This window comes from Odocoileus virginianus, chromosome 11 (genome assembly GCF_023699985.2).
Source record: "Odocoileus virginianus isolate 20LAN1187 ecotype Illinois chromosome 11, Ovbor_1.2, whole genome shotgun sequence".
In the NCBI taxonomy this organism is placed as follows: Eukaryota; Metazoa; Chordata; class Mammalia; order Artiodactyla; family Cervidae; genus Odocoileus; species Odocoileus virginianus.
Genome location: NC_069684.1, coordinates 28,179,728 through 28,205,204, shown reverse-complemented (window position 1 = coordinate 28,205,204; position 25,477 = coordinate 28,179,728). Strand labels below are relative to the sequence as shown.

General features: G+C 53.9%; 1 protein-coding gene and 1 long non-coding RNA gene across 6 annotated transcripts; one reads left to right on the top strand and one right to left on the bottom strand.

Annotated features, from left to right (window-relative positions):
- Positions 1–5,105: 5,105 nt before the first annotated feature.
- Positions 5,106–22,802, bottom strand: TTLL10 (tubulin tyrosine ligase like 10). 5 transcript variants are annotated; one of them, XM_020873707.2, is made up of 14 exons: positions 22,653–22,801; positions 20,218–20,660; positions 19,643–19,723; positions 19,431–19,563; positions 19,207–19,325; positions 18,998–19,127; positions 18,295–18,366; positions 17,748–17,833; positions 17,230–17,401; positions 16,119–16,290; positions 15,468–15,608; positions 5,843–5,959; positions 5,406–5,447; positions 5,106–5,149 (listed from the first exon to the last, which is right to left on the bottom strand). In XM_020873707.2, exons 1-13 carry the CDS (start codon positions 22,751–22,753, stop codon positions 5,442–5,444), a joined length of 1,773 nt encoding a protein of 590 aa, XP_020729366.1. In that variant the 5' UTR covers positions 22,754–22,801; the 3' UTR covers positions 5,106–5,149; positions 5,406–5,441. The 5 variants fall into 5 exon arrangements, 3 of the variants coding, with proteins under 3 accessions (XP_020729366.1, XP_070330213.1, XP_070330214.1); XM_070474112.1 differs by lacking the exons at positions 5,106–5,149; positions 5,406–5,447 and adding an exon at positions 5,495–5,562; XR_002309923.2 differs by lacking the exons at positions 5,106–5,149; positions 5,406–5,447 and having other exon boundaries at positions 5,870–5,959; positions 15,468–15,627; positions 22,653–22,802.
- On the top strand, positions 20,049–24,995 carry LOC139037466 (uncharacterized). Its single transcript, XR_011490311.1, has 3 exons — positions 20,049–21,594; positions 22,345–23,322; positions 23,440–24,995. It is a non-coding gene; the product is annotated as an uncharacterized lncRNA (long non-coding RNA).
- Positions 24,996–25,477: the final 482 nt, after the last annotated feature.

The following is a 25,477-nucleotide window of genomic DNA, read 5'->3' as shown; positions in this document are numbered from 1 at the left end:
GTGTGCTGGGGGAGAAGGGACAGGTTCTGGATTTTCCCCCACCAATGCTCACAGTCCCTTCCTAGCCGAGGTGGGAGTGGGGGTGGGGCTGAAGCAGGACCGTTACAGTCCTCGGCGCAAGTTTTGCTGGACCCTGCCCTCTGTGCCTCTTGGCTGCCCTGTCCAAACTCAGTCTCCGATGGTTGGCCAGGCAGTTGCTCGGGCAGCCGGGTCCTTGGTGTGTGTGGGTCTCTGTGCCATGGGTGCTCCAGACTCTGGTTCCAGGCTGGCTTCACGTTTTGCTGGTCCTTGTGGGGTACCTGCCCTTGGGTCATTGGGCCCCAATCTGGGGCAAGGTAAGTTTCTGCCCACACTTCCTGGTGGATGTGGGCAGCCTCAGAATGGCCTGGTTCTAGCCCTCTGTCCCAAGCCCTCCTGTTGGCCTCCACCACCTCACAGGGCCCTCGCTCTTGGGGCACTGTCCTGGGGTCTTGGCCAGTGGAGGCGAGCAGTGTTTTTCAGCCTCTTGACAGCATGATACCTGGGGAGTCTGATAAGGTCTCCATGGCATCCAGGGCGTGGCTGGCGGGCCAGTGGAGACTGGTCTTGGCAGCGGCCCTCTCCAGGTGTCAGTACACCTGGCCCCCCTGCTGTCTGTGGCCCCAAGTGTTCTTGCACTGTCCCCCTCTCCCCTGCTCACCGAGCCCTCCCCACCCACCTGCACGCGGCCAGGAGAGCCCCTTGATTCACTAGTCCCCACCCCCACCTAGTTCCAGGGGTGCAGGTGGGCCCAGCTCAGAGCAGGAAGTGGAGGGGAGAGGGGCTCTATGCCCTGCATTCCACCCCTTGTGGGGCACAGCCTGCTTCCGCCTGGAAGGAGGGGCATGGCCGGCTTATGACCACTCACAGGGGGAGAACAACCCCCTCAGCCGCTTCTCCCTGCCTGCCCCTGGGGTCCTAGCTCTGGGGGCCCAGGGAGCCAACCAGCTGCCACACCCATAGGCTCCTCCTCTGCCCTCAAGCTAGATCTCCTGTCCCCCACCAACCCTCGCCCACCCGCCTCCAGGAAGGCCCTCCTCATCGCTGTCACCTGGGTCCCTTGACTGCCCCTCCCCCACCTGTGAGGAAGGGGTCCCCACCCTGGTTCAGCCCCCTGCTGAGGCCAGGAGTCAGGTCCTAGACAGCCTCGCAGGCGGGAGCATGTTCCGCTGACTCAGCGCGGAAAGTCCTCACGGGCAGCCAGCCGGCGTGGGAGGAGTGCCCGGAAAGTCAGCCCGTGGGCGGGGAGGTGACGCCAGGTGGTGGGGTGATGTGGAGCGAGTGGGGGATTCCTGCTCTGCAGCGGGAAGGGGACAGGGGGATTTGCCCAGCTCAGTGCAGGGCCTGGAAGAGGGAGGCCAGGCTTGCGGGGGGGTGGGTGGCGAGGACGACTCAGGGAGCCCCTGCCACTGGACTGGGCCACCCTCCACGCTCCCCTCCTCCCTACAGAGTGCCTCTGCCCCACCAGGCCTGCCCACTACTGGTCACCCCAGCTCCCTCCGCTCACTCCCTGTTCTCCCCACTCCTGGACTCACATCCCTCCCTGGCAGCCTCCTGGGAGCTGATAGCAGGCTGGACCTGAGTTGAACTGAGGCGCCCCAGCTGAAATCCTAGAGCAGGAAGGGGTGTGGAGGGGCTCGGTTAAGGGGAGGCAGGAGGCTCAGGTGGGTTGCTCAGGGCCGGGTGTGCCCAGGGGAGGCTTGAGCAAGTCCAGGTTGGGAGGAGGGAGGCCCTGGGTGGGCCTGGGAGGCAGAGCTCAGGGCAGCGGGAGGCACAGGAGACTCAAGAGTGCTGATATGTGGGGGACGGAGGGGGCTGGTGTGTTGAGGGGCTCCCACCCCCTCCTGCTCAGCCCAGTGTGCTGGAATGGGCACAGGTATAGGTCACCAAGCCCAAGAATGACCCGAAGATTAGATTCTGCCCAGGCCAGCTCCAGCCCCTTGCTGCTCCCCCCTGGGAACTCCCCAACCGCAACCAGAGAGGCTCTCCAGCTGCTTAGCTCCTCCCTGGTCAGGCTCCAGGGTGTGTGTGCAGCCTCAGATAAGGGCCCAGAGGCCATCCTCTGTTCCCAGAAGTGCTTCCGGCCACAGCAGCGTCCCACCCAGCCACAGCACCTCACCTTGTTTGAAAAGGCCCCTGACCGCCCACCCCCTCCTTCCCTGAGATCTGGACTCAGACAGTGTGGGACACCCTCCCAAGCAGACACACCCACCCACAGTGGGCATAGGGAGGGAACCTGTCCTAGACAGAACCGGATGTCTGCCCTCCCTCGGCCCCAGTCCTAAGGCAGCTTCAGGGGGCTGTCCAAGGGCAGGTGGCCCCTGCCTGCCCCCTCACCAATCAGATAGGTCCATGATGCTAAGTCTGGCCATTCAAGGGCCCTGACCTGGAACTGGGGCCATCACTCCCCTCAGTCCCCACCATGGTTTCAGCACCATGGCCTCTCCTCTGCAACTGGGCTGAGCTCTGGCTCTGCAGTGGTTTTCAGGGCTCCACTTCCCAATAAGTGGCCATGCTCCATGGAGAGGAGTCTTTCCAGAGACATTTATTTGGGCCATGGCTGTTCCAACCCCTCTATTTGGAGACACATTGCAGGAAGAGGGGTTTGAAGGGGGTCCTCTGAGTCCTGTGGGCTCTTTAGTGGAAACATATTCCTGCCAGGGACTGCAGGAGGATCCAGAGGGGGGCAAGGGTGTGGCCATCACCTCTGGGGATGAACGAGCAGCAAGATAACTTCACTTATTGTCACCCAGGTTCTCCGGGTACCAGGGGCCCAAGAGCTACAGACAGTCCAGGGTTTAGGGTTGCCTGGGGATGGGGGCCCAGTAAGGACATGCGCGTCTCACCCCACCATGGTCCCTGGGGGCCACTGCACCCACTCAGGGTGGAGGCCTCAGGCAAGCTTCCCCTCGAGTGTTGGGTCATCTCTGCAGATACTGCCTTGACCGGCTGGGGATCAGTCCTGCTGGAGGAGAGCTGGAACATCCAGGGGGCAGCACTGTTCTACCATGGGCCAAGTCATGAGCCCCAGGACAGCGTGGGCGAAGGCCCTGTGGGCAGGATGTGAGGAAGGGGCAGAAGAGGCCTGGAGGCTGAGACACGGGGTACATCGAGGCCCCTCAGGGGCGACCAGGGGCTGAGCCTGCAGTGACATGGCTGTGCAGTGACCTTCACCCCAGTAAGGAAAGACTGGTACAGACCCTGAAGATTCTGATGTGGGTGCGCTCTGCCCACCCAGGGGGCCACCTCTCCCTGATGGAGACTAGTTTTCACCCTCCCCAGCCTGGGGGTGCAGAGCTGGCCACTGGGTTGCGGAAGTGGCAGTGCTGAGCTTGATGCCTCATGGAGAGCCCATCAGACACCCTGGGTGGGCTTGTCACACGGTGACAAGCGTGCTTCTGGCCTGGGGACCCTACACTCGTGGCCACAGCAGCAGGACGAGGAGGGAGTGCAGTGGTGGGGATGCGTGGGTGAGCTGTAAGTGACAGGGCAGCTTGGTCCTGGCCTGGGCCCTCACTGGCTCTGTGACCCGGGAGGACTGTCTCTACCTCTCAGCCCCAGGTTTCATTTGGCTCTTCTCTCCCTGACTCCCTGACTGACTGCACATCTCCGTGGACTGGCCAGTGGCTCAGCTGCCCTCTAGCTTGCTCTGGCCCTTGCTCCCCTGGGAAAGGAGTGGGAGGGGCAATGGGGGAGGGGAAGACAAGCCCCATTGCTCCTTAGGTCCTACCCGCACTCCAATGCAGAGCAGAACAAGGGTCCCAGCAGCCCCTCCCACCTGTGGTGGAGCCCACTGGGGTCACGAGTGAGGTTGGGCAGGCAGGGGGAGGGCATGTGACTTGGTGATGACTGATGGGAAAGGGGAGGGCGGGGTATGTGAAAGGCAGTGCAGGAGGAGCCGTGCCAGCTGCCGTGGGCATAGGGGTGGGTCTGGACTGGGGTCGGTGTGGGATGGTGGGTGTGGAGAGGGGATTATGGCTGGTCCAGGATGCTTGGTGGTAGCGGGTTTCTCCCAGCAGCCTCGAGGTTGGGGCCACAAGGAACGTGGGGACATGCTGGCTTGGCACACCCCTCAGGGCGCCTTCCTGCACGCCCACGCACCTGTTGCCCACAGCCTGAGTCCTTGGGCCTCAGCCACCACAGGCCTCTGCGATGCTCTGCCTGCTGTATAGCTCCCACCGTGGCACCGTTGGGGAGCTCAGGGCCCTGGTGCTCTGAAGCCCCAGAGAGGAGCTGAGCCTGGGCAGGGTGGGGCCTGGTGTGAAAAAACACTCCTATGGGGATCTGGAGGGGCCCCTGGGGACTCAGACCCTTGCCTGGGAGACACTGGCTGCCTTTCCCAGGGACCGCAGACTAGGCAGCCGGGGTAGGTGACCTGTGAGGTTGCAGGGGCCCAGGGTCCGGATTGAGGCCAGCTATAGGTGACGCGTGGGGGCCCAGAAACTGGAGAGCTTCACTAGATGAAAGCAGCCCATGGTGGGCAAAGTAAGGGGTTCAGATTCGGCGGCTCATCCCTCGACCCCCATGTTCCCCCAAGAACGGGTCCCAGCAGTGAAGTAGCGGCTCGCGGGGTTCAGGGAGGCTGCCAGCGGGGGTCTTGGGGCCGGGCGTGCGGGGCAGAGGCTGTGCTTGTAACAAAGTAGCTTTTATAGGTCCCTGGGAGAGAGCTGGTAGCTGGCCCGCTAGGAGCCGCGATGGCCCGCGTTCTTGCGCTCCTCTTCTGCCGGCCCCGGGGAAAGCTCCCGTAGCCGGTCCTCGTCGCCCACTCGCGGCTGCTCACCGCCCTGGGCCTCGGGGCCTCCACTCAGGGCGCCGTCGGGGGCGGGGATGGGAGGCCTGGGGCGCCGCTGCGCGGAGGAGGGCCACCCTGGCCCTCCGCCGAGGCCCCGGTGTGGCGCGGGCCTGCACGCACCCGGTCTGTCGGTGGCGCGGAGCAGGGGTGGCTCGAGGGGCGCGGCGTCGCAGGTGGGCCGAAGTGGGGGCAGCGGCGGGCGGGGGACGTTGCGGGAGCCCCCCAGGCACGGCCATAGGTCCGTCTCGCCGTTGTGCAGGAGCACGAAGCGGCGCTGGGACAGCAGTGGTAGCATCTTTTCGCTGCGTAGGCTCTTCTGGAAGGTCTCGAGCGCCAGGTCTGAGGAGGAGTCGGGGGTGATCGGGATGCGGAGCGGGGAAGGGCGGTGGGGGGACCCCCCCACCCCGTCTGGAGGTGACAGGGTGGTGAGGGGTGGGATGGCACCACGCTGGCGGGGAGGCGGGGGCATGAGCAGAGGCTGGGGTTGCCACGCAGCCCTCAGGGTGCTGGAGAACTGGGTTTGTGGGCGTCTGAACTTGCAGAGAGCATGTGCAGGCAGAGGGGGGCAGTTTGAGGGTCCTGGGGGGTGGCTCACCCAGGGTCTCCATGACCACGCCGGGAATCACTTCTTTCAGGACTTCACAGTTGGTGTGCAGGGCGGGGTTGGAGTTCATTTCCAGCAGCCACACCTGGGCCCAACACTGCTCAGCATCCCGCCCCACCTACCACTTGGCCAGGAGAAAGCTGAGACCCTGGTCCCCATTAAGCCAGGTGACCATCAGGTCACTTCTTTTCCATGACCTCACTCCCCCAGTTGCCCAAGGGGCTGAGACTCTTGAGGGTCTGAGAGTCTGGCCTTAGGAGACACCCCAGCTGTAGGAGGAGTGAAACCTTATGGGCACACCACCCCCAGGGCTAGGGAGGGCACCTGACTGCCCACCCCAGGGGCCTGCCTGAGTGGTCAGGAGTGCACAGAGGGCCCCTGCCTCCTGCACCTGCCAGGCCCACCCCCCTGGAAAGCCTCAGCAGCACCTTAAAGTTTTCATCGATCAAGAAGTCACAGCCAATGAGGTCAAAGTAGCCCAGCTTGCACTCCAGCTTGGCTTTGACGGCCAGGAAACAGTGGGCCATGATCTGCTGCATTCGCTTCTGTGGGTGGGGCGGGGTGGCGGGGATAGGACGTCACCTGTGGGCCTTGATTACACCCTCCAAGCCTGAGCAGCCACAGCCCATCCCTCACCTGTGCTCCCACCGTGCCCATACTGTCACATTTTCAGGGTCACAGGCTTACAGCCAGAAACTCCTTCACTCTCATTTTATGCACCCAACAAACGTATGGCCCTCCTATTGTGTGACAGGTACTGGACTGGTGTGGCAGGAGAGTGGAGAGAGCTTCCGAGGAGTCTCTGCCCTTGAGCACTTCACTTGTCGGAGAGACAAAAAACTTGATGTGTAAATCATTATGCACTTTGTATGGTGCACAAAGCCACACATGCTAAAGCAGGGGAAGCTAAACAGGGTGAGAGGTGGGGGGTTCGGGGTGGTGGGGAAAGGGGTATGATCCAGGTGGGCCTCATTGAGAAGAGAGTGAGTAACAGGTGAAGATGGAAGAGGGGAGCTGTGGGATGGGGATGGGACACCTGGCGGGAGCAACAGCTCTAAGTTCGAGCAGCCCAAGGTGTCAGAGGACCAGGGTGATGCTGCTGTGGCTGGAGCAAGCTAGGGAGCAGCAGGAGATGAGACCGGAGTGGCACCAGTCACTTCTCAGGGTGTGGGAAGACCTTGTCTTTCACCCTGAGATCAGAGCTGTGGAAGGTGGTGCACAGGAGGGCGTATCTGACCTGTGCCCTCACAGGGTCCTCAGGTTGCTATGCTGAGAGAGACTGAAGGGGCCTGTTGCAAGGGTCTAGGTGACAAATATGCTGGCTTGTAGAAGCCGAGGTGGTAGGATGGATGCTAGGTCTATTTTGGGGTAAAGCCAATGCAACTGATGAAAGGATGTGAGCTGTGAAACAAGAATGAAGGGCTATCTCTAGATGTTTGGTCTGAGACTCTGGGAGGATGGAGCCCTCATCAACCGAGAAGGAGAGGAGGCCCTGGAGGCTGAGACCTCTGTGAGCTTGCAGACAGGGTGCTGATAGGCTTTAGTTCAAGATTAGAAGAGTGGTTAGGGTCCATGTTTAATATGGAATCTTAAGTACCTAGATGGAATTTAAAGTCAGGGGATGTCTGAGAAAGAGAAATGTCATATGACATCCCGTATATAAGCAATGATACAGACGAACTTACAAAACAGAAAGAGACCCACAGACTTAGAGAACAAACATGGTTGCTGGTGGAATGGAGCGGGGAAGGGGTAGTTAGGGAGTTTAGGATGGTCATGTACACTCTGTTATATTTAAAATGGAAAACCAACAAGGACCTACTGTATAGCACAAATAACTCTGCCCAATATTATGTGGCAGCATGGATGGGAGGTGAATTTGGGGGAGAATGGATACATGTATAGATTCAGCTGAATTCCTTTGCTATTCACCAGAAACTATCACAGCATTGTTTGTTAATTGGCTTTACCCCAATACAAAATAAGGAGTTTTTAAAAAAATAAAGTCAAGTGATATCTGATAAAGACAAAGAGTAGATAAAAGCAGATAAAGAGTAGAGCCAGGCTGGACACTGGGCTCCAGAGGGCCATGGTGGGGAGCCCCACAGGGGGCTAAGAGGAAGTGAGCAAGGTCCTGGAAGCCTTGGGGAGTGAGGAGCTATGTCCAAAGTTGGCTGACAGGTCAGGGAGAAGAGGACCAGGGCTGACCCCTGAGTTTGACAACATGGAGGTCACTCTGGTGAGCGTTTCAGTGAGACAACAGGGAGAAGCCTTGCTGAGCAGGATCAAGAGAGACGAGAGCATCACAAAATGGGCAGAAGAAGGGGTCCAGAGATAAGCCATTCCATAAAAACAACTGGGCCAAATTTGTCAAAATTAACCTTAGAATGCTGGAAATTAACCAAAAGTGTTCAGCCACCTGAAGAATGTTTATTCAAATAGAATCTCACATCTTGGTAGGAACAGCAAGTTTTGTAGTAGTTTAACCTGTTCTAGTACTATTCCCTGCATCCCAGCTCAATGCCTTGAAAAAAGCCTACATTCTTGGTACTGGAGATAGCAGGATTAATCTGTTTGGCAGAGGAGTATAGTCATTTGTTGTGATGTCTGATGTTTCCTTGGAAGACCTCACTTGAACTAAAGGAAAATACAGGAACAATGTCTTACCAATAGAGAATATCAGTGAAGAGACAGAAATTATAAACGAGAGCTGAACAGAAATTCTGGAGTTGAAAAGTATAATAATTGAACAAGACATTTGAGTTGTTTGAAGATAGATCAGTTGAGATTATCCAGTCTAAGGAACAGAAAGTCAAAGGAATGAAGAAAAATGAAGTTACAGAGATCTATGGAAGGAGATCTAGAAAGAGAGTAAAGGAAGAGGCAGGAAGAATATTTAAAGAAATAATGGTAGTGGGACTTCTCAAATTTGATGAAAAATAATTTACACATTTAAGGCCAATGAGCTTCAAGTAGGATAAGCTCAAAAAGATCCATGATATTATAAGCAAACTTTTAAAAGACAAAGACAAACAGAGGATGTTGAAATCAGCAAATAGAAGTGACTTATCATAGGGCTCCTCAATAAGACGAGCAACCAATTTCCCATTAAAAACCATGGAGTCCAGAAGGCAGTGGGTTGACATGTTCAAAATACTGAAAGAAAAATAAAACTGTCAACCAAGAATTGTATATACAGCAAAATTATCCTTCAAAAATAAAAAAGAAATTAAGACATTCCCAAATTTTAAAAACATAGATTATCAGTAGTAGAACATTTCTACAGTCCTTTGGACTGAAATGAGAGGACACTAGACAATAATTTGAATTCACATTAAGAAATTAAGAGCATCCATGAAGTAACTACATCAGTTCAGTTCAGTTACTCAGTTGTGTCTAACTCTGCAAGTCCATGGACTGCACGCAGCATGCCAGGCTTCCCTGTCCATCACAAACTCCTGGAGCTTGCTCAAACTCGTGTCCATCAAGTCAGTGATACCTTCCAACCATCTCATCCTCTGTTGTCCCCTTCTCCTCCTGCCTTCAATCTTTCCTAGCGTCAGTGTCTTTTCTGATGAGTCTGTTCTTCGCATCAGCTGGCCAAAGTGTTGGAGGTTCAGCATCAGTCCTTCCAATGAATATTCAGGACTGATTTCCTTTAGGATTGACTGGTTGTATCTCCTTGCAGTCCAAGGGACTCTGAAGAGTCTTCTCCAACACCACAGTTCAAAAGCCTCAATTCTTCGGCGCTCAGCTTTCTTTATGGTCCAACTCTCACATCCATATATGACTGCTGGAAAAACCATAGCTTTGACTAGATGGACCTTTGTCAGCAAAGTCAAGTCTCTGCTCTTTAATATACTGTCTAGTTTGATCATAGCTTTTCTTCCAAGGAGCAAGCATCTTTTAATTTCGTGGCTTTAGTCACCATCTGCAGTGATTTTGGAGCCCAAGAAAATAAAGTCTGTCACTGTTCCCATTGTTTTATAAGTAACTACATAGTTAAATATAAAAGACACTACACATTTATTTTTTGGTAATTGCCTTTTTCCTTCTGTTTTATTTAAAAGACAATTGCATAAAACAATAACTATGAATCTATGCTGATGGACAGTAACAGCATAAATGAAGAGATAGAGCTATATAGGAAAAAATTTTAAAAAACCACTATTGAAATTAACTTGGTTTGAATCCAAACTAGATAGTTTTAAATTAAGATGTTAATGGTAATCCCAAGGGCAGCAATAGGAAAATAACTCGAAAATGTATAGTGAAATGTATACTAGAAATGTATACTAGAAATGGTACATTAGAAAATATTTAACACAGAAGTAGGTAGTAATGGAGAAACAAACAAAAAGATATAAGATATATAGAAAATGGCAAAAGATCAGATGTAAATCCTAACTTATCAGTAATTATATTAAATGTAAATGGATTAAGCTTTCCAATAAAAGACAAAGATTGGCAGAATGCATCCCCTCACCTCCCAGATGCTTTCTGTGAGACTCACTTTAGATTCAAAGACAAAGATAGATTGAAAGTCAAAGAATAAAAAAAAAGATATATCAGGCAAAAAGTAACCAAAAGAGATATGGAACATCTGTACAAATATCAGAGAAAATAGAGTTTAAGATGAAAATTGAAGACATTAAGAAAAAAAGAATATTTTCTAATGATAAATCAAGAATATGTAATAATTATACATTCACCTAACAACAGAGCCTGAAAATATATGAAGCAAAAACTGACAGAACTGAAAGAAATAGACGATTCAAGAATAATAGTTGGGGACTTCATTATGCCATTTTCAATGATAGAACAGCTATACAGAAGATCAATAAGTAAATACAAGACTTGAACAACACTATAAATCACCTACCCTGAAAGATATCTATAGAACTCTCCACTCAACAGCAGACTACACATTCTTCTGCAGTGTGCATGGAACATTTTTTAGGATAGAGAGTATGTTGAAACATAAAATAGGGACTTCACTGGTGGTCCAGTGGTTAAGAATCTGTCTGCCAAGGCAGAGGACATGGGTTTGATCTCTGAACCAGGAAGATCCCACATGCCAAGGGGCAACTAAATCTATACACCACAGCTACTGAGTCCCTGCTCTAGAGCCTGTACTCCGCAACAAGAGAAGCCACCACAATGAGAAGCTTGTGCATCACAACAAAGAGTAGTCCCCACTCACTGCAAGTAGAGAAAGTCCTCACTCAGCAACGAAGACCCAGTGCAGCCAAAACAAAAAACATGAAACAAGTTTCAATACTTTTTAAAGGGTTGAATTCATGTAAAGTATGTTTTCTGACCACAACGGAATGAAATTAGAAATCAGTAGGAGAAAGAAAATTAGAAAATTCACAAATGTGTGGAAGATAACACATTCTTAAGCAACAAATGAAAGCAGAATGCACAAAATCTCATGGGATGCAGTAAAAGCAGTACTCAAAGGGAAATTTATGACTGTAAATGCCTATATTAAACAGGAAGAAAGATCTCAAATCAAATCAATAACCCAATCTTCAACCTTAAGGAAAAAAAAAAGAAAACTAAATCCAAAGCAAGTAGAAGGAAGGCAATAATAAAAATTAGAGTGAGTATAAGTGGAATTAGAGAATAGAAAGCAATAGAGAAAATCAATGAAACCAAAAGCTGGCTCTTTGAAAAAATCAACAAAACTGACAAACCCTTAGCTAAACTGACCAAGAAAGAGAGGAAAGAAGATTTAAATTACTAAAATCCAGAAAGAAAGACCTTGGGGCTTTCCTGGTGGTCCAGTGGTTAAGACTCTATGCTGTCAGTGCAGGGGGCATGGGTTTGATACCTGGCCCTGGTGGCTCAGACGGTAGTCTGCCCACAATGCAGGAGATCCAGGTTCGATCCCTGGCTCAGAAAGATCCCCTGGAGAAGGAAATGGCAACCCACTCCAGTATTCTTGCCTGGAAAATTCCATGGACAGAGGAGCCTGGTGGGCTTCAGTCCATGGGGTTGCGAAGAGTTGGACATGAGTGAGTGACTAACACTTTCACTTTCAATGTCAGGGAACTAAGATACAATATGCCAGGTGGTGTGGCCAAAAGAGTAAAAAAAAATTGTTTTTAAAAGAAAGACTTTACATAAAGATGAAAATGGTTATGAAAAGGATTATAATAGTTCATAAAATACCATAAGCAACCTATATTCCAAAGAAATTAGGTAACTTAGAAGAATGGAAAAATTCCTAGAAAGACAAACTGATAAACTTGACCCAAGAAGAAATAGATAATCTTAGTTACCTCTAACAAATAAAGGTTGAGTTAGCAAAATGGATTAAAGATCTAAATGTAAGACCAGAAACTATAAAACTCCTAGAGGAGAACATAGGCAAAACACTCTCCGACATAAATCACAGCAGGATCCTCTATGACCCACATCCCAGAATTTTAGAAATAAAAGCAAAAATAAACAAATGGGACCTAATGAAACTTAAAAGCTTTTGCACAACAAAGGAAACTATAAGCAAGGTGAAAAGACAGCCCTCAGATTGGGAGAAAATAATAGCAAACGAAGCAACAGACAAAGGATTAATCTCAAAAATATACAAGCAACTCCTCCAGCTCAACTCCAGAAAAATAAATGACCCAATCAAAAAATGGGCCAAAGAACTCAACAGACATTTCTCCAAGGAAGACATACAGATGGCTAACAAACACATGAAAAGATGCTCAACATCACTCATTATCAGAGAAATGCAAATCAAAACCACAATGAGGTACCATTATACGCCAGTCAGGATGGCTGCTATCCAAAAGTCTACAAGCAATAAATGCTGGAGAGGGTGTGGAGAAAAGGGAACCCTCTTACACTGTTGGTGGGAATGCAAATTAGTACAGCCACTATGGAAAACAGTGTGGAGATTTCTTAAAAAGCTGGAAGTAGAACTGCCATATGACCCAGCAATCCCACTTCTGGGCATACACACCAAGGAAACCAGATCTGAAAGAGACACGTGCACCCCAGTGTTCATCGCAGCACTGTTTATAATAGCCAGGACATGGAAGCAACCCAGATGCCCATCAGCAGACGAATGGATGAGGAAGCTGTGGTACATATACACCATGGAATATTACTCAGCCATTAAAAAGAATTCATTTGAATCAGTTCTAATGAGATGGATGAAACTGGAGCCCATTATACAGAGCGAAGTAAGCCAGAAAGATAAAGACCATTACAGTATACTAACACATATATATGGAATTTAGAAAGATGGTAATGATAACCCTATATGCAAAACAGAAAAAGAGACTCAGATGTATAGAACAGACTTGTGGACTCTGGGAGAAGGCGAGGGTGGGATGTTTCAAGAGAACAGCATTGAAACATGTATATTATCTAGGGTGAAACAGATCACCAGCCCAGGTTGGGTGCATGAGACAAGTGCTCGGGCCTGGTGCACTGGGAAGACCCAGAGGGATCGGGTGGAGAGGGAGGTGGGAGGGGGGACCGGGATGGGGAATACATGTAAATCCATGGCTAATTCATTTCAATGTATGACAAAAACTACTGTAATGATGTAAAGTAATTAGCCTCCAACTAATAAAAATAAATGGAAAAAAAAAACACCTAAAAAAAAAAAGGTTGAGTTAGTAATAATAATAAAAATAATCCTTCCCACAAAAAAAGGCCACAGTAAGGTGGCTTGACTGGTGATTTCTTCCAAATATTTAAGGGCTCCCTGGTGGCTCAGATGGTAAAGAATCTGCCTGTAAAGCAAGAGACCTGGGTTTGATCCCTGGGTCAGGAGTATCTCCTGGAGAAGAGAATGGCTACTAACTCCAGTATTCTTGCCTGGAGAATTCCATGGACAGAGGATCTTGATGGGCTACAGTCCATGGGATTGCAAAGAGTCAGACACAACTGAGCAACTAACATGGCACATTTCACAAACTACAAATATAGAATAGAAGGGAACATGTTCAAAACCAAATAGACAATAATGCTGTGGACCAATGTTGCTTATGAGGGTACACACAAATATTAAATGAAGTACTCAGAAACCCAATTCAGCAGCATATTTAAAGGACAATATGCTATGTCTGAGTGAGATCTATCCCAGAAATGCAAGAGTGATTCATTTAACACATGAGGGACTTCTCTGGAGGTCCAGCGGTTAAGACTCCCAAGTTTCCAATGCTGGGGACATGGGTTTGATCCTTTGTCAGGGAAGTAGGATTCCTGTATGCCTCATAGCACAGCACCCACCCCCCGCCCCCCCAAAAAAAGAGAAAGAGAATGAAGTTACAGCAACTCAAACAGTGTGGTGCTGACTTAAAGACAGACACACACATCAATAAAATAGAATTAAGAGTCTGGAAATAAACACATATATATCTGGTCAATTGATTTTCAAAAATTTGCCAAGGACAGTCTGACAGATGGTCCTGGAACAATGGAGTAGCTACACACAAGAGACTGAAGCTGGGCATTTACCTCACGCCATACACAATAATTAACTCAGAGTTAAAACATAGGACTTTTAGAAGAAACTGCAGATGTATCTTTACAACTTGGATTTGGCAGTGGATTCTTAAATATGACATCAAAGCATGAATAACCAAAGAAAAATAGATAAATTGCACGTCATAAAAATTTAAAACTTTTGTGCAAAAAAGGACCTTATCAGGAATCCCCTGGTGGTCTGGTGGTTAGGATTCTGTACTTCCGTTGCAGAGGGCATCGGTTCAACCCTTGGTTTGGGAACTAAGATCCTGCAAGTTGTGAAACAAATGAAAAAGGACATTATCAAGAAAGTGAAAAGAGAACTCACAGGAGAAAATATTTGCAAATCACAATCCGATAAGGGTATAGCAATCAATATATAAAGAGCTCTACAGCCTAACAGGGACTCCCCAGGTGGTGTTAGTGGTAAAGAATCCACCTGCCAATGCAGAAGATGCAAAAGATATGGGTTTGATCCCTCAGTCAGGAAGATCCCTTGGAGGAGGACACAGCAACCCACTCCAGTATTCTTGCCTGGAGAATACCATGGACAGAAGACCCTGGCCGGCTCAGTCCATAGGGCGGCAAGGAGTTAGATATGATTGAAGTGACTAGGCAAGCATGCATGCACAGCCTAACAAAGAAAGAGTGAAAAAAAAATTTAAAAAAAAGAGTGGACAACGGAGGTAACAGAAATTTTTCTAAAGGAGATACAGATAAGGCTAAGTACATGAAACGATGCTCAATATCATTATCATTAGAAAAATGCAAGTCAACCCTGTAATGAGATAATATTAAACTATTAAACAGAAAGATAGTAAGTATGGGCAAAGATACAGAGAAACTGGAACCATCAGACATTCCTGGTGGGAGTGGGAGTGATTGCAGCCACTGTGGAAAATGTTGGCAGTTCCTCAAAAAGGTCAACATAAGAGGGACCATGCGACCATGCAATTCCCTTCCGAGACCTGTATACAAGAGAACTGAAATACCTGTTCGTGTATGTGAATACTCATAGCAGCATTACTCATGATTGACAAAAAATAAAAACAACCCAAATGTCTATCAACTGATGAACATTTATCCAAACAAATCATGGTCCATTTACACAATGAAATATTATTCAGTCATAAAAAGGAATGAAATGAATCTTGAAAATGTTATGCTCAATGAAAGAAGCCGGAAAACCCACATGTTGTGTGATTGCATTGATGTGACATATCCTGAACAGGGAGATGCATGGGGACGGAGAATGGACTAGTGGTTGCCAGGGGCTGGGGAGGGCAGTGGGAGATGACAGTGTTCTGGAATCAGAGGGTGGTGATCATTGTTCAACTCTGTGAATCCACTGAGAATCACTGAACTGTGCACTTTCACAGGGTGACCTTTGTTTTGTGTGAATGATCCATTTGAGAAAGGGAGAGCAGAGGACTCCTAGAGTCAACTGCTGGGGGCACACCCAGAAGCAGCCCTGCCCAGGGACCTGCCTGTGGCCCAGCACCCCACAACCCAGTCCTGACCCCCATCCCCTCCCCTCGCCGAGTGGACAGGGCACACACAAACCGTGAAGGTGGTGAAGACCCAGTCTCGCGGGAGGCCCTTGGTCTTGTGGAACTTGTCATTGATGTAACGGTTGAGGTGCTCCATGCTCCACACTGTGTCCTCCTTGAGCAGCACATACAGGGGACTCTTCTTTTGCATGGACTGCGGGGAAGTGCAGCAACTGGAGGCCCGTCCCCCACGGAGGCCCCAATGGAGATCATCACCCTGATGCTGCCATACCCCCACGGGGGCCTGCTTCTCCTAGACGCCCTGGGCTGGCCCTGCCACCTGAGACCCTCCCCCAGCAACTCCTACCCTTGAGAAGCCCCCCCAGACCCCCCTGGGGGGCCGCTGCCCAGACGCATCCCATTGATATCCTTCCTTGGAGACAGCTGCCCTTATCATCTCTGCACTGAGGTCCTCACCAAGACCCTCATCCTCTGCTCCCACCCCTGTGGTGCCTGATCCACACCCAGAGGGAGACAAACTGGAGCGGGGGGTGGGGCATGGCTCTCAGTCCTTTCACAGGGTGCCTGCTGTGGCTGAAGGTGAGAGGCATTGCTGACCACTGGCAGAGCCAGCTCCAGGCCTGGGCCGTGTCTACAGCTGGGTTCTTGTCTATATTCTTGAACAGCGATTTTGTCCAAGGCTGCATCTGTGCAGCGCATTTACCTGGTTGGTTAAATGGCCACTGAGGTCGCTGGAATGGGGATCATAAAGGCCGAGGGTGAGGCGAGCATAGCCGTGGCCGAAGAAGACCATGTAGGGCATGGCGCAGGCGATGAGCAGGTAGGAGCGCACATCAAACTTCTTCCCGTCCAGCAGCAGCGGGTTCTTGATGTACCTGGGGAGGTGTGGTCAGCCTGGCCCGGGCCCCCACCTGGACCTCTTAGTTCCCCAGCACCCCTGCCACCTGCCTCAGCTGTGAGCTCTAGGTCCCCTACTCCAGTTGAGTGTAAAGTCCCCTCATCAGGGGACATTTCTGAGCCTGAACAGGTCAGGGAACTGGGGAGGAGGGCCTGGCCCCTAGAGCTCAGCCTGCTGGTGTATGACTGGGGTACCCCAGGGCACAGCTCTTGTTAGTTGGGGAGGCAGAAGCTGGTTGGCCCTCATGGTCAGGGAAGGTTGTCTGGAGGAGGAGGCAGAGATGACCTTGGGCCTTAAAGGGCGGGTGCCTTTGGAGAGACAAGGAGGGATATCCCAGTGGAGAGCACTGAGGTCTGGAGACCCAGAGGCTGGGAGCAGCTGCTTACGGTGACTGACAGCAGTTGTGGCAGGAATGAGGTCCCGCTGGTGGAGAGGGAAGTCCAAAGGGAACTTTCTGAGGCCGGACTGTGCCTCTGGTTTGAGGCTGAGGGTCTGGACCTCACTCAGAGGCAGAGGAAGCCCGGGAGTGGGGGGTCAGCTCTGCCCTAGGGCCTGAAGGCTGCAGCTGGCTGAGGGGGAATGGGGGAGAGGCTGGACTGCCTGCAGGTCAGTGTGCAGGCCAGTGTGCAGGCACCAGGTCAGGGCACAGCTAACTGAGTGCCCCCTGCCCCACACTGTCCATGAGCCTGTGGTGTGTTGTGGGGGGTGGTATGTGCAGGACATCTCCTTCCAGCCCTGACAGCAGGAGAAACTCCACCCCTTCCTAGCTACACAGAGGCCCAGCTTGGGGCACTGAATCTTCCACTATGAAGAACTCCTCTTTGGGCCCTGCGACCCCCAAGGACCCTCACAGGCACCAGCGGGCTTGGGTCAGCCCCACCCATTCAACGCCCCTCATGGGGCCCATGAACAAAACCTCTGCACGACCCGCGCCTGGGGTGCCCGGCATGGCATCTTGCGGTAGATGGGGTCGTCCTCGATGCTTTGGGTCTTGGCCTGGAGGGTGGTGACTTCCTCCTGGTTCCGGAGCAGAAAGATGCCTTTGCCCTGGTTGGAGGCTGTGGGCTTGCAGATCCACATTTCGGTTTCTGCAGAGAGAGCCATCTGAGCCTGCGGGCTAGATTCTGCCCTGCCCCACCCCACCCCTCCCAGCCCTGACTGCTCTCCCAGTCATAGCCCTGCCCACACTCCTCCTAGCCATGGCCTGGAGCCTGCCAGGCTTTAACCTCCACTAAGGTCCAGCCATGACACCTCCCTAGCATGCCTCTAGTACCAGCCCTGTCCTCACCCAGGCTGGCTCCACCCTTTCCCTCCCTGACCATGCCCCTCCCTCAATCTTGCCAGGACCTTGGCCCTGCCCTAATCACACTCCCATCTTGGTCCATTCCTGCACTGGTCTCCCCAGAGTGGGCCTGGAGTCCAGTGACTTCTCACCATCAAAGAGGGTGAAGAAAGCCTCTCTCTCGTCCCTGATGTCCAGACGGTAGGTCTCTGGGAAAAAGTCTTCCATTTTCAGGACCCTGGGGAAGCAGGGAGTGGGGAAGTCACGGGGAGGGTTGTCCCCTCCCCCCAGCTTGGCTGACCATTCCAGGGGTCCCGATCTGGGTCGGGGGGGTGGCAGTTGAAGGGAGAGTTTCCAGTGGGGCTGGGCTCCAGGCACCCTGCAGCCTCTGGCGTCCTCTAACACATATCTGCCACCCCAGCTCTTCCCTCTGCAGAACCTTTGCACCTTCTGTTTCCTAGCCAACTCAGGCACACCTGGCTTCTCTGCAGGCCGCCTCACCTGCCTCTGACCCCTCCCACCTCCCAGCTTTTAGGTCTTCAGGAGTGGTCAGTTCAGAGCTGGGTCTCCAGGCCAGGACACTGACCAGCTTGCAGTGAGTTGTTGGCACGGATCCCCCTGGCCTGGGGTGCCTTTCAGCCCTTTCATGGACCTCCAGGCTGACCTTCAGTTTAGGGCATAGTGGCTGAGTGCGTCTACCTCTGTGGCCCCGATTGTCCTGAGCTGATCCACAGGAGCTGTTCCAGGGCGGGTATCATGTCCTTTCCAGATCTGCACCCCAGGGGGACATAGGACCTGGCTTGAGTGGCTGCTCGGTGTGTGGAGAATGGCTGGGGGATTTCGAGAGGTGGGGCATGGGTGGAGGCTTTGACGGTAGCCTGGTGGTGTGTGGTGTGATGGACAGACAGATGCCTACAGGGCAGTGGTCCAGGGCTGCTGACAGAAATGGTGGAGGTGGACAGCTGGACACGAGGATGTAAAGATGGCCTTGTGGACGACCAGATGGTGGCTGGTTGGTTGGATGAGTGGGAAGACATGTTAATGGCTGGGCAGTGAGTGGGTGTGGAGTGGACAGGTGAGTGACGATGTGGGCACGTGGTGTGGGCAGGCCCAGGGGCAGGAATGGCTGTGGGGTGGACAGCAGGGGTGTGGTGGGCAGTGGAGACAGTACAGGAGGCCAGCGGGTGGCTCTGTGGCGGGCGTGTGAGGACTGCTGAGGCCGTGGGGTGGGGGGGTGGATGGTGGCAGGTGTCGGTGAGGGGAGACAGATTAACTGGGTCAGTGGGAAAGCAGGTGGGTGGATGGACTAAGTGGAGGGTGGTCAGGAACAGGGACTGACCCATCGGGTGGGGGTGTGCAGCTGGGTGAGTGGGTGCCAGGGTTGGGGGGCAAGGTGGCTCACTTGCTCTGTGCGCAGGGGGCTGGTTTGCTGGTCTTGCTCAGAATTCTCGAGTGCTCCCTCAGGACGCTGAGCAGCCCAATCTTGGTGGTGAGGAGCTTGTTGTTGGGGAGCTGGTACAGCAGCTGCTTGCCTGGCAAAACAGAGCCCGGGCAGCACACGGTGGCACCCTGTGTTTGAGGGCCGCCCGCTGAGCCCGGCCCCACCCCTACCTTCCCGGAAGTTGCAGTAGGTGTCCCTGCACTTGACCTCACACCACTTGAGCTTGTAGTCTTCCCGCCGGTTATCCTGGATGCGCCGCCAGCCCTTGCTCTTGCAGTAGGAGCTGATTCTGTAGGGGAAGAGCAGTGCTTACCTGGGGGCCACGGAGCCGGGGAGCACAGGTGGGTAGGGCCTGGGGGTGGTGGGGCAGGGCCCGGTTTGAGGTCTCACTCACATGGAGGCCCCGTTGGTCCCTCCGATGTAGAAGAAGGGGCCCTGCCCTGTGCTGGGTGGCTGCTTCTCCCCCTCCAGAAAGTGTTTCTCCAGGAGGGCGGCCTGGGGCCTGATGGCTTCAGAGTCATCCAGCTCTGTGGGCAAGTGGGAAGTCAGAGCCTCTGGCCCATCCAGCAGCTTTCCTGCCCCCTGATGGGCCCCGCCCAAACCCACCTGCATCTTGGTCCAGCTGGCTTAGTTGATGCAGGAGCCCCTCCTCTCTGTGGCTCCCCATGGGTCTCTCATGGGCCCAGCCTGTGAACAAGGTAGGTTCAAATGGAGGGGAGGGCGTTCACTCAGAATCTGGCCGGAGCCCTTGGGCAGTCCCCCAGCCATCTCGGCCCATCTCTGCCCATCTCAGGCCCAGGAAAGAGGGGAGAGTCACCATCATCAAGGGCCAGCTCTGGAGTGGGCAGTGTCCCTCCTTACCAACAGGGTAGGGGGCAGAGGCTGAGGTTGAGGCTGGAGCTGGGGGCACATGTGAGGCAGGGACATGGCCAGGAGGGTGGGGGTCACAATGTCCATCATGATGTCATGGGTGACCCATGTCAGTCAAGGTAGACCCCTGTTTATGCCTGTTCAGACCCTGACTCTGCTGGCCTCTGCCCTACTTAGGCCAGCCTGGATCTCATACCCCTCACGTGACCGCCTCCCAGCCGCTCTCCCAGGACAGAGCTGTGTTGTCCCCTGTGAGAAGGCTTTCTTGGGGGTGGGGTGCCTGTCCCCAGGAAGGTCCTGGCTGCATTCACCTGGTGCCTGGGCGTGGCCCCGCCGGATCCCTGCCGTCTTTGACCGCTTGCCTCTCTTTGTGCCGACTTGGGTCCGAGGGGGTAGTCCTCGGCGGTGGAGAAAGTGGGTGTGGCTGCGGGCCACGGACACTGGGGTACCTGGGCAGGGGTACCTCTGGGAAGACACTCCTCTGTGGGCCCTGCGGGCAACCTGTGGTCCTAGCTCTTGAACTGGGCACCCGGTCGGGCCTGCCCTGTGCAGGGAGGGGTGCTGCCTGGAGTGCTGGACTCTGGTCTGGTTCCGGTCTCTGTGGTGACTTTGGGGCTGGGTGCCCCTTGGGGGCAGGGCCATCTCTGCATCCTGTCTGTCTGGGGCGAGTCCTCCCCTGCAGGGACGGTTCGTCGGTGGTCGGTGTCTCTGTACTCGGCCGTGGGGCCAGCTGTAAGGAGGGCTGCTGTCAGGCCTGTGGAGTTGGGGGGGAACGGCCTTCAGAGGGCCTCTCCCAGGGTCAATGGGACTGTGGGCCCTGCCCCTAGAACGATGCCTCCCTGGGGCACCTTTCTTGAGTGGCTGAGTTGGGAACATTTTAGGGAATTTTAGCTGTTCCTTGACAGGTCCTTCCCAGTTTGGGGGCTGCTCAGGAGGGTAGGGTTTTCCGAAACTGAAGAGCCATAAGCAGTGGAAAGGCCAGCAACCTGGAGTGTGGGCAGGCACAGAGAGGCTCCTCCAAAGAGGACAGTCGCTTTGCAAACAAACCAACTGGTCACCCTAGAGATGCTGACCAAGACCTTTGTCCCCATTTAGGACAGAAGAGGGTAAACTGGAGACAGTTGTCAACCCAGTGATGGGGGCTGGGCAGTGGCTGGGTGCAGGGAGGGTCTCAGCCTTCTGCCAAGAGTGGGCCAAGCCATGTGGACGACCTTGAGCCCCCTTCCCAGCCCTGCCCCTCCCAGAATGAGAGGTCTTAGTGGGGCTGGCCCCGCCCAGCATGACTGGGGTTGGGAGTGGTGCCTGCTGAGGACAGCGGTGGGGGGGGGGGGGCGGTGCATGTGGTCTGCACATGTCTCCACGTTGCCTGAGACCCAAACCTTCTGGGGATGGAGGCCCCCGAGAGGATAACGGGCAGTACTACCCCCCAGCACTCCCGGACACCTGGCAGAGGCCCCCCTAGGTGTGAGCAGGAGGTCAACACACAGAGATAGCAGCTGCACAGTCGGACTCAGAGAGGAGAGGGTGGCTGGGTGGCGAGGGCGGGCAGAAGGCGCAGGGACGTGGCCCTGGAGACATGCCAGGGTAGGACTGCCATCATCACCCGAGAAGAGGGCTGGACGGTTAGCACACGGGGACAGATAAGGTGGACCAGCTCGTAGGAATTAAAAACGCGGTATAGCCTTGTGGTAAGTTCAAGGCGGGGGAATGGGTTGGGAAGAAGAACACAAGGAAAGAGACTTGAGAAGTCTCAGATCAGGAGGTAACGCTCTGCGGCCAGCCCAGTGTGGCCGGAGGTCTGGGGACAAGGTGCTGGGGCTCTCTGGGCTGTTGCTCTGTGCCTCAGTTTCCCCACCTGAGAGAGAGTTGAGGGGGTTGCTGTGAAGACGGTCCCTACATGTGACATGTGCAGACACTTGCCTCGTCACCTGTATTCCAGGAGGGCTGGCCTGACAACAGTGAGGATGGGAAGGCCAGGCTGTTGCCAGCTAGTGGCCACCCCCAGGGGCACTGTTGGGGGTTATCATGTGAGCATGGGGGTGTGGAAGGAGTCCCCGGCCCAGCACTGGCTAACTTCTGCCTGTCATCTGGACACAGCAGTGGGTGCTGCCAGAAACAGGAGCCCAGAATTGGGTGTGAGGGTGTGGGTTTCAGAACAAGCCTTGTAAGCCTGGGCCTCTGGCCTGTCTTCACCCTGTATATTTTATTACTTCCGCAAAGAATTAAACAGGCCATGAATTACAGTTTCTTGTCATTCAAATGAACAAAGATTAAGAAAAACCCCTACCCTGGACATGCACACGTGTGATGACTGTGGTGTCCCTGGCCTGTAGGACATGGCTGGTGGGGTTGTGGGCGGGATCAGGGGGGTCACAGCTCCAGCTCCCAGAGCCTTTATTGAACAATTGCCTTTTTTTTTTTTTGACCTCACCCCACAGCATGTGAGATCTTAGTTCCCGGACCAAGGATCAAACCCACAACTCTTGTATTGGTAGGTGAAACCTTAACCACTGGACCACTGGGGGATGTCCACAATTGCCTTTCTCAGGATCTCTCTGACAGACTCATTCTAAATAGAAAGCTTTTGCTGGAAGATGTTCAAGGAATGTAATCACTGGCAGATGCAGCTTGGGCAACTGCGGCCCCACAGGCAGGATGGCATCAGGGCTCCCGAGAGGGCTGCAGCAGAGCAGGGACCATCAGTGGAAACCCAACTTTATAATGAACTTTTAAAGAAGCCGTTTACCTGGTCAGGTAAAAAGACCGGCAGGAAACGGCGCCCTGGTGTGACGAGTGGAAGACCTTGATGAAGCTGAAGGAAATGTCCGAGAAACGAGATGACACCATGTCCAACTGGGCCCATCCCCAGATATACGCGTGGCCACACGGGCACTGAGTACTGACTTTGCTCATCCGGGTGGCGCTTTCTGGCTAGGGTTAAGCTGTCTTGGGGGGATGTGGGTCCCCGTGGATTTTAGGTGGTCATCCTTTTGGGGTTCAGTCCAGGGAGACAGACCTGGTCTTGAGCAAAGCAGCTGGTCCTAAGGGGCTGCCGTCCCCGGGAGGCCTACCCTGCTCAGCCTGGCCTGAGCGTTTCTGCTCCTCACCCTATGGCCCTGGGTGCTTGGGCCCTCTTCAGAGGGGGCTCTGCCCAGCCAGGCCCCTCCTCCCCTCCTCTCCCTCCCCTCCCTTATACTCTTGGACAGAGTCTTAGAGGACCCACAAGGCTCCTGGGGGCTGGGGGGCCAGGTAAGGACCACGGCACAGCTGGCTCCAGCCTTCATGCCCAGCCAGGACCCCGCTGTGGCCTGCCTGTCCCTCTTACCTGCCCCATAAGGTGGTGTGAGCTCTGCCTGGGAAGCAACAGTGGTGACCAGGCAACCGTCTCCCAGCAACCACAACCCAGTGGCCCAGAGGTGAGCAGGTGGATGGGGAGGGGCTGGAGGCTGGCCTGGGGGCGGGGGCAGGGAATGACTAAGGTTGGAAGAGGGGTGTTACATGCACAGCTCCCACCCAGATTCTCCATCCTCCAGGGTCATTCCTGAGCCTTCTCAAGATCCCTAAGTCTATGCCCAGACCGCAGGCCTGACCCACTGTGCTTCAGCTGCTACCCTTCACCTCCTCTCACCACAGTCTCAGCATGTGGAGCCCTCACTTAACAAAACGGAAAGTGGAGCTCTGCAGACCCATGCCTCCCCAAGGGTGGGGCTGACAGCCAGGTCTGGGAGTCCAGGGACGTTGGGAGGGCTTATGGCTGCCCTGCATGGCCCCTTCCTCCACCCTCCAGAGCCTTGCATGGGTCAGCAGCATGTCTCCCCTTAGGATGCCTTTGCTTGCTTCCTGTAGGGTGGATGGTGGCCCCCTGCAGTGTGTATCCACATCCTAAGGCCCAGAACCTGGGTGTGACCTCACTTGGAGAAATGGTCTTGGCAGATGTGATTATCTGCTGGGCCCTAAATCCAGCGACCAGTGTCCTTGTGAGAGGGAGGCAGAGAGCAGGAGACACAGAGGGGAGAAGCCAGCAGAAGGTGGGATAGTGGCCGGAGGTCCACAAGCTCTGTGGAGGTACACCTGGAGCCCTAGAGGCCAGAAGAGGCAGGAGGGACCCTGGTCATACCTGGACTTCTGACTTCTGGCCTCTAGGACCATGAGAGAAGTCACTTTTGTTGTTTTAAGCTACCAAGTTTGTGCAGTTTGCTGTGGCCACCTCAGGAAATTAATGTGCCCCCAAAGCCCTTCCTTCTGACTCCTCTGAGAGGCTGATGCACCCTCAGCTGTGTGCTGCCTGTGCCAGGGGCTGGTGGCCTGCGGGGCTCAGTTCTGCTGGACTGTGGTCTGAAATCTCTTTGCCCGAGGGTTAGTCTGTGAGAGGGGAGAGAGCTCCCCCAGCCAAGCTATTGTCTGAGGGGCATCCTGACCTCAGGGCGGTGGGCCCCTGCCTGGGCCTGCAGGGGACAAGCACCCTTGAGTGTGCAGGGGGGCCCCTGGTCATCTGCAGGCCGCTCAGTCTTCCCACTGGCCCAAGCAAAGACTTTTGGAAGTCTGTCCTCCCCAGGAGTCCATGCCCCTGTCCCTTCACTTCTAGAGATCCAGACTCCTAGGAGCTGGGCCAGCCCACCTCCCCGTTCCTTTTGTGGCTCCCCATGGGTTCTCAGGAGGCAGCCCCCTGCCCATGTGGTACCACGGAGAGCTCAGACTCAAAAACTCCTTTATAACCTGAAGCTGGTGAGGAAGCCAGCCTGGAGGCAGCCTTTCCCACAACAGGCCATTGGTCACATCTACAACCTGGAGCAAGGCAGCCCAGCATGAACTGGCTAGCCTCACAGGGCAGACGCCTCTCCCCTCTCCTCAGGCTTGGCTGTGCTTGGGCTGAGTACCCTGAGGGCTGAGTACCCTGAGGGCAGCAGGGGACAGTCAGCCCCTCTCTGGGAAAAGGCCCAGTGCCCCTCCTGCAGCAGTAGTTGAGGGTCTTCCTGGCCTCCCACGCGGAACTGGCACCTTTGCCAGGGCTGGAAGTCCTCCTTAGTGGCCCTCATGCAGCCTCTGGTCTCTGGGTCCCTCTGCTCAGAGAGGCCTTCCTGATCACCCTCACCCACCCCACCCCTGCTGCACCCCCACCCCTGACCCCCCACCCCCACCTCTGCATCCCCTCCACCCATCCCCCCTGCCTCTGCTGCACCCCCACTTCTGCCCCCCACCCCACCTCTGCAGCCCCTCTACTGCTCCGGTTGCTGCAGCACCGGCAGCCCTGCAGACCACATGTCCTGCACAGAGCCTTCTCGCTCTCTGTGGCTCCTTTTCAGGGACACTCCTCCCCCCATCCCCAGTGTGTCTGGAGCTGCACCGGCTTTCCAGGGCACTCAGGAAAGAGTGGGCGCTGAGGAGGGAGGGAGGGAGAGAGAGAGGGGCCCTTCTACCCTGACTTTGGCCGCAGAGCCTGGGTCAGAGGCATCAGCCATGGAAAGGGACCCTAGGGCCTGCTTAGAATTCTCAGGGAAGGAAGAGGCTCTGAGGTCACAGCCGTGAGCCTGTGAGTGGGATGTCTACAGTGCATCCACTGTAGACAGACGA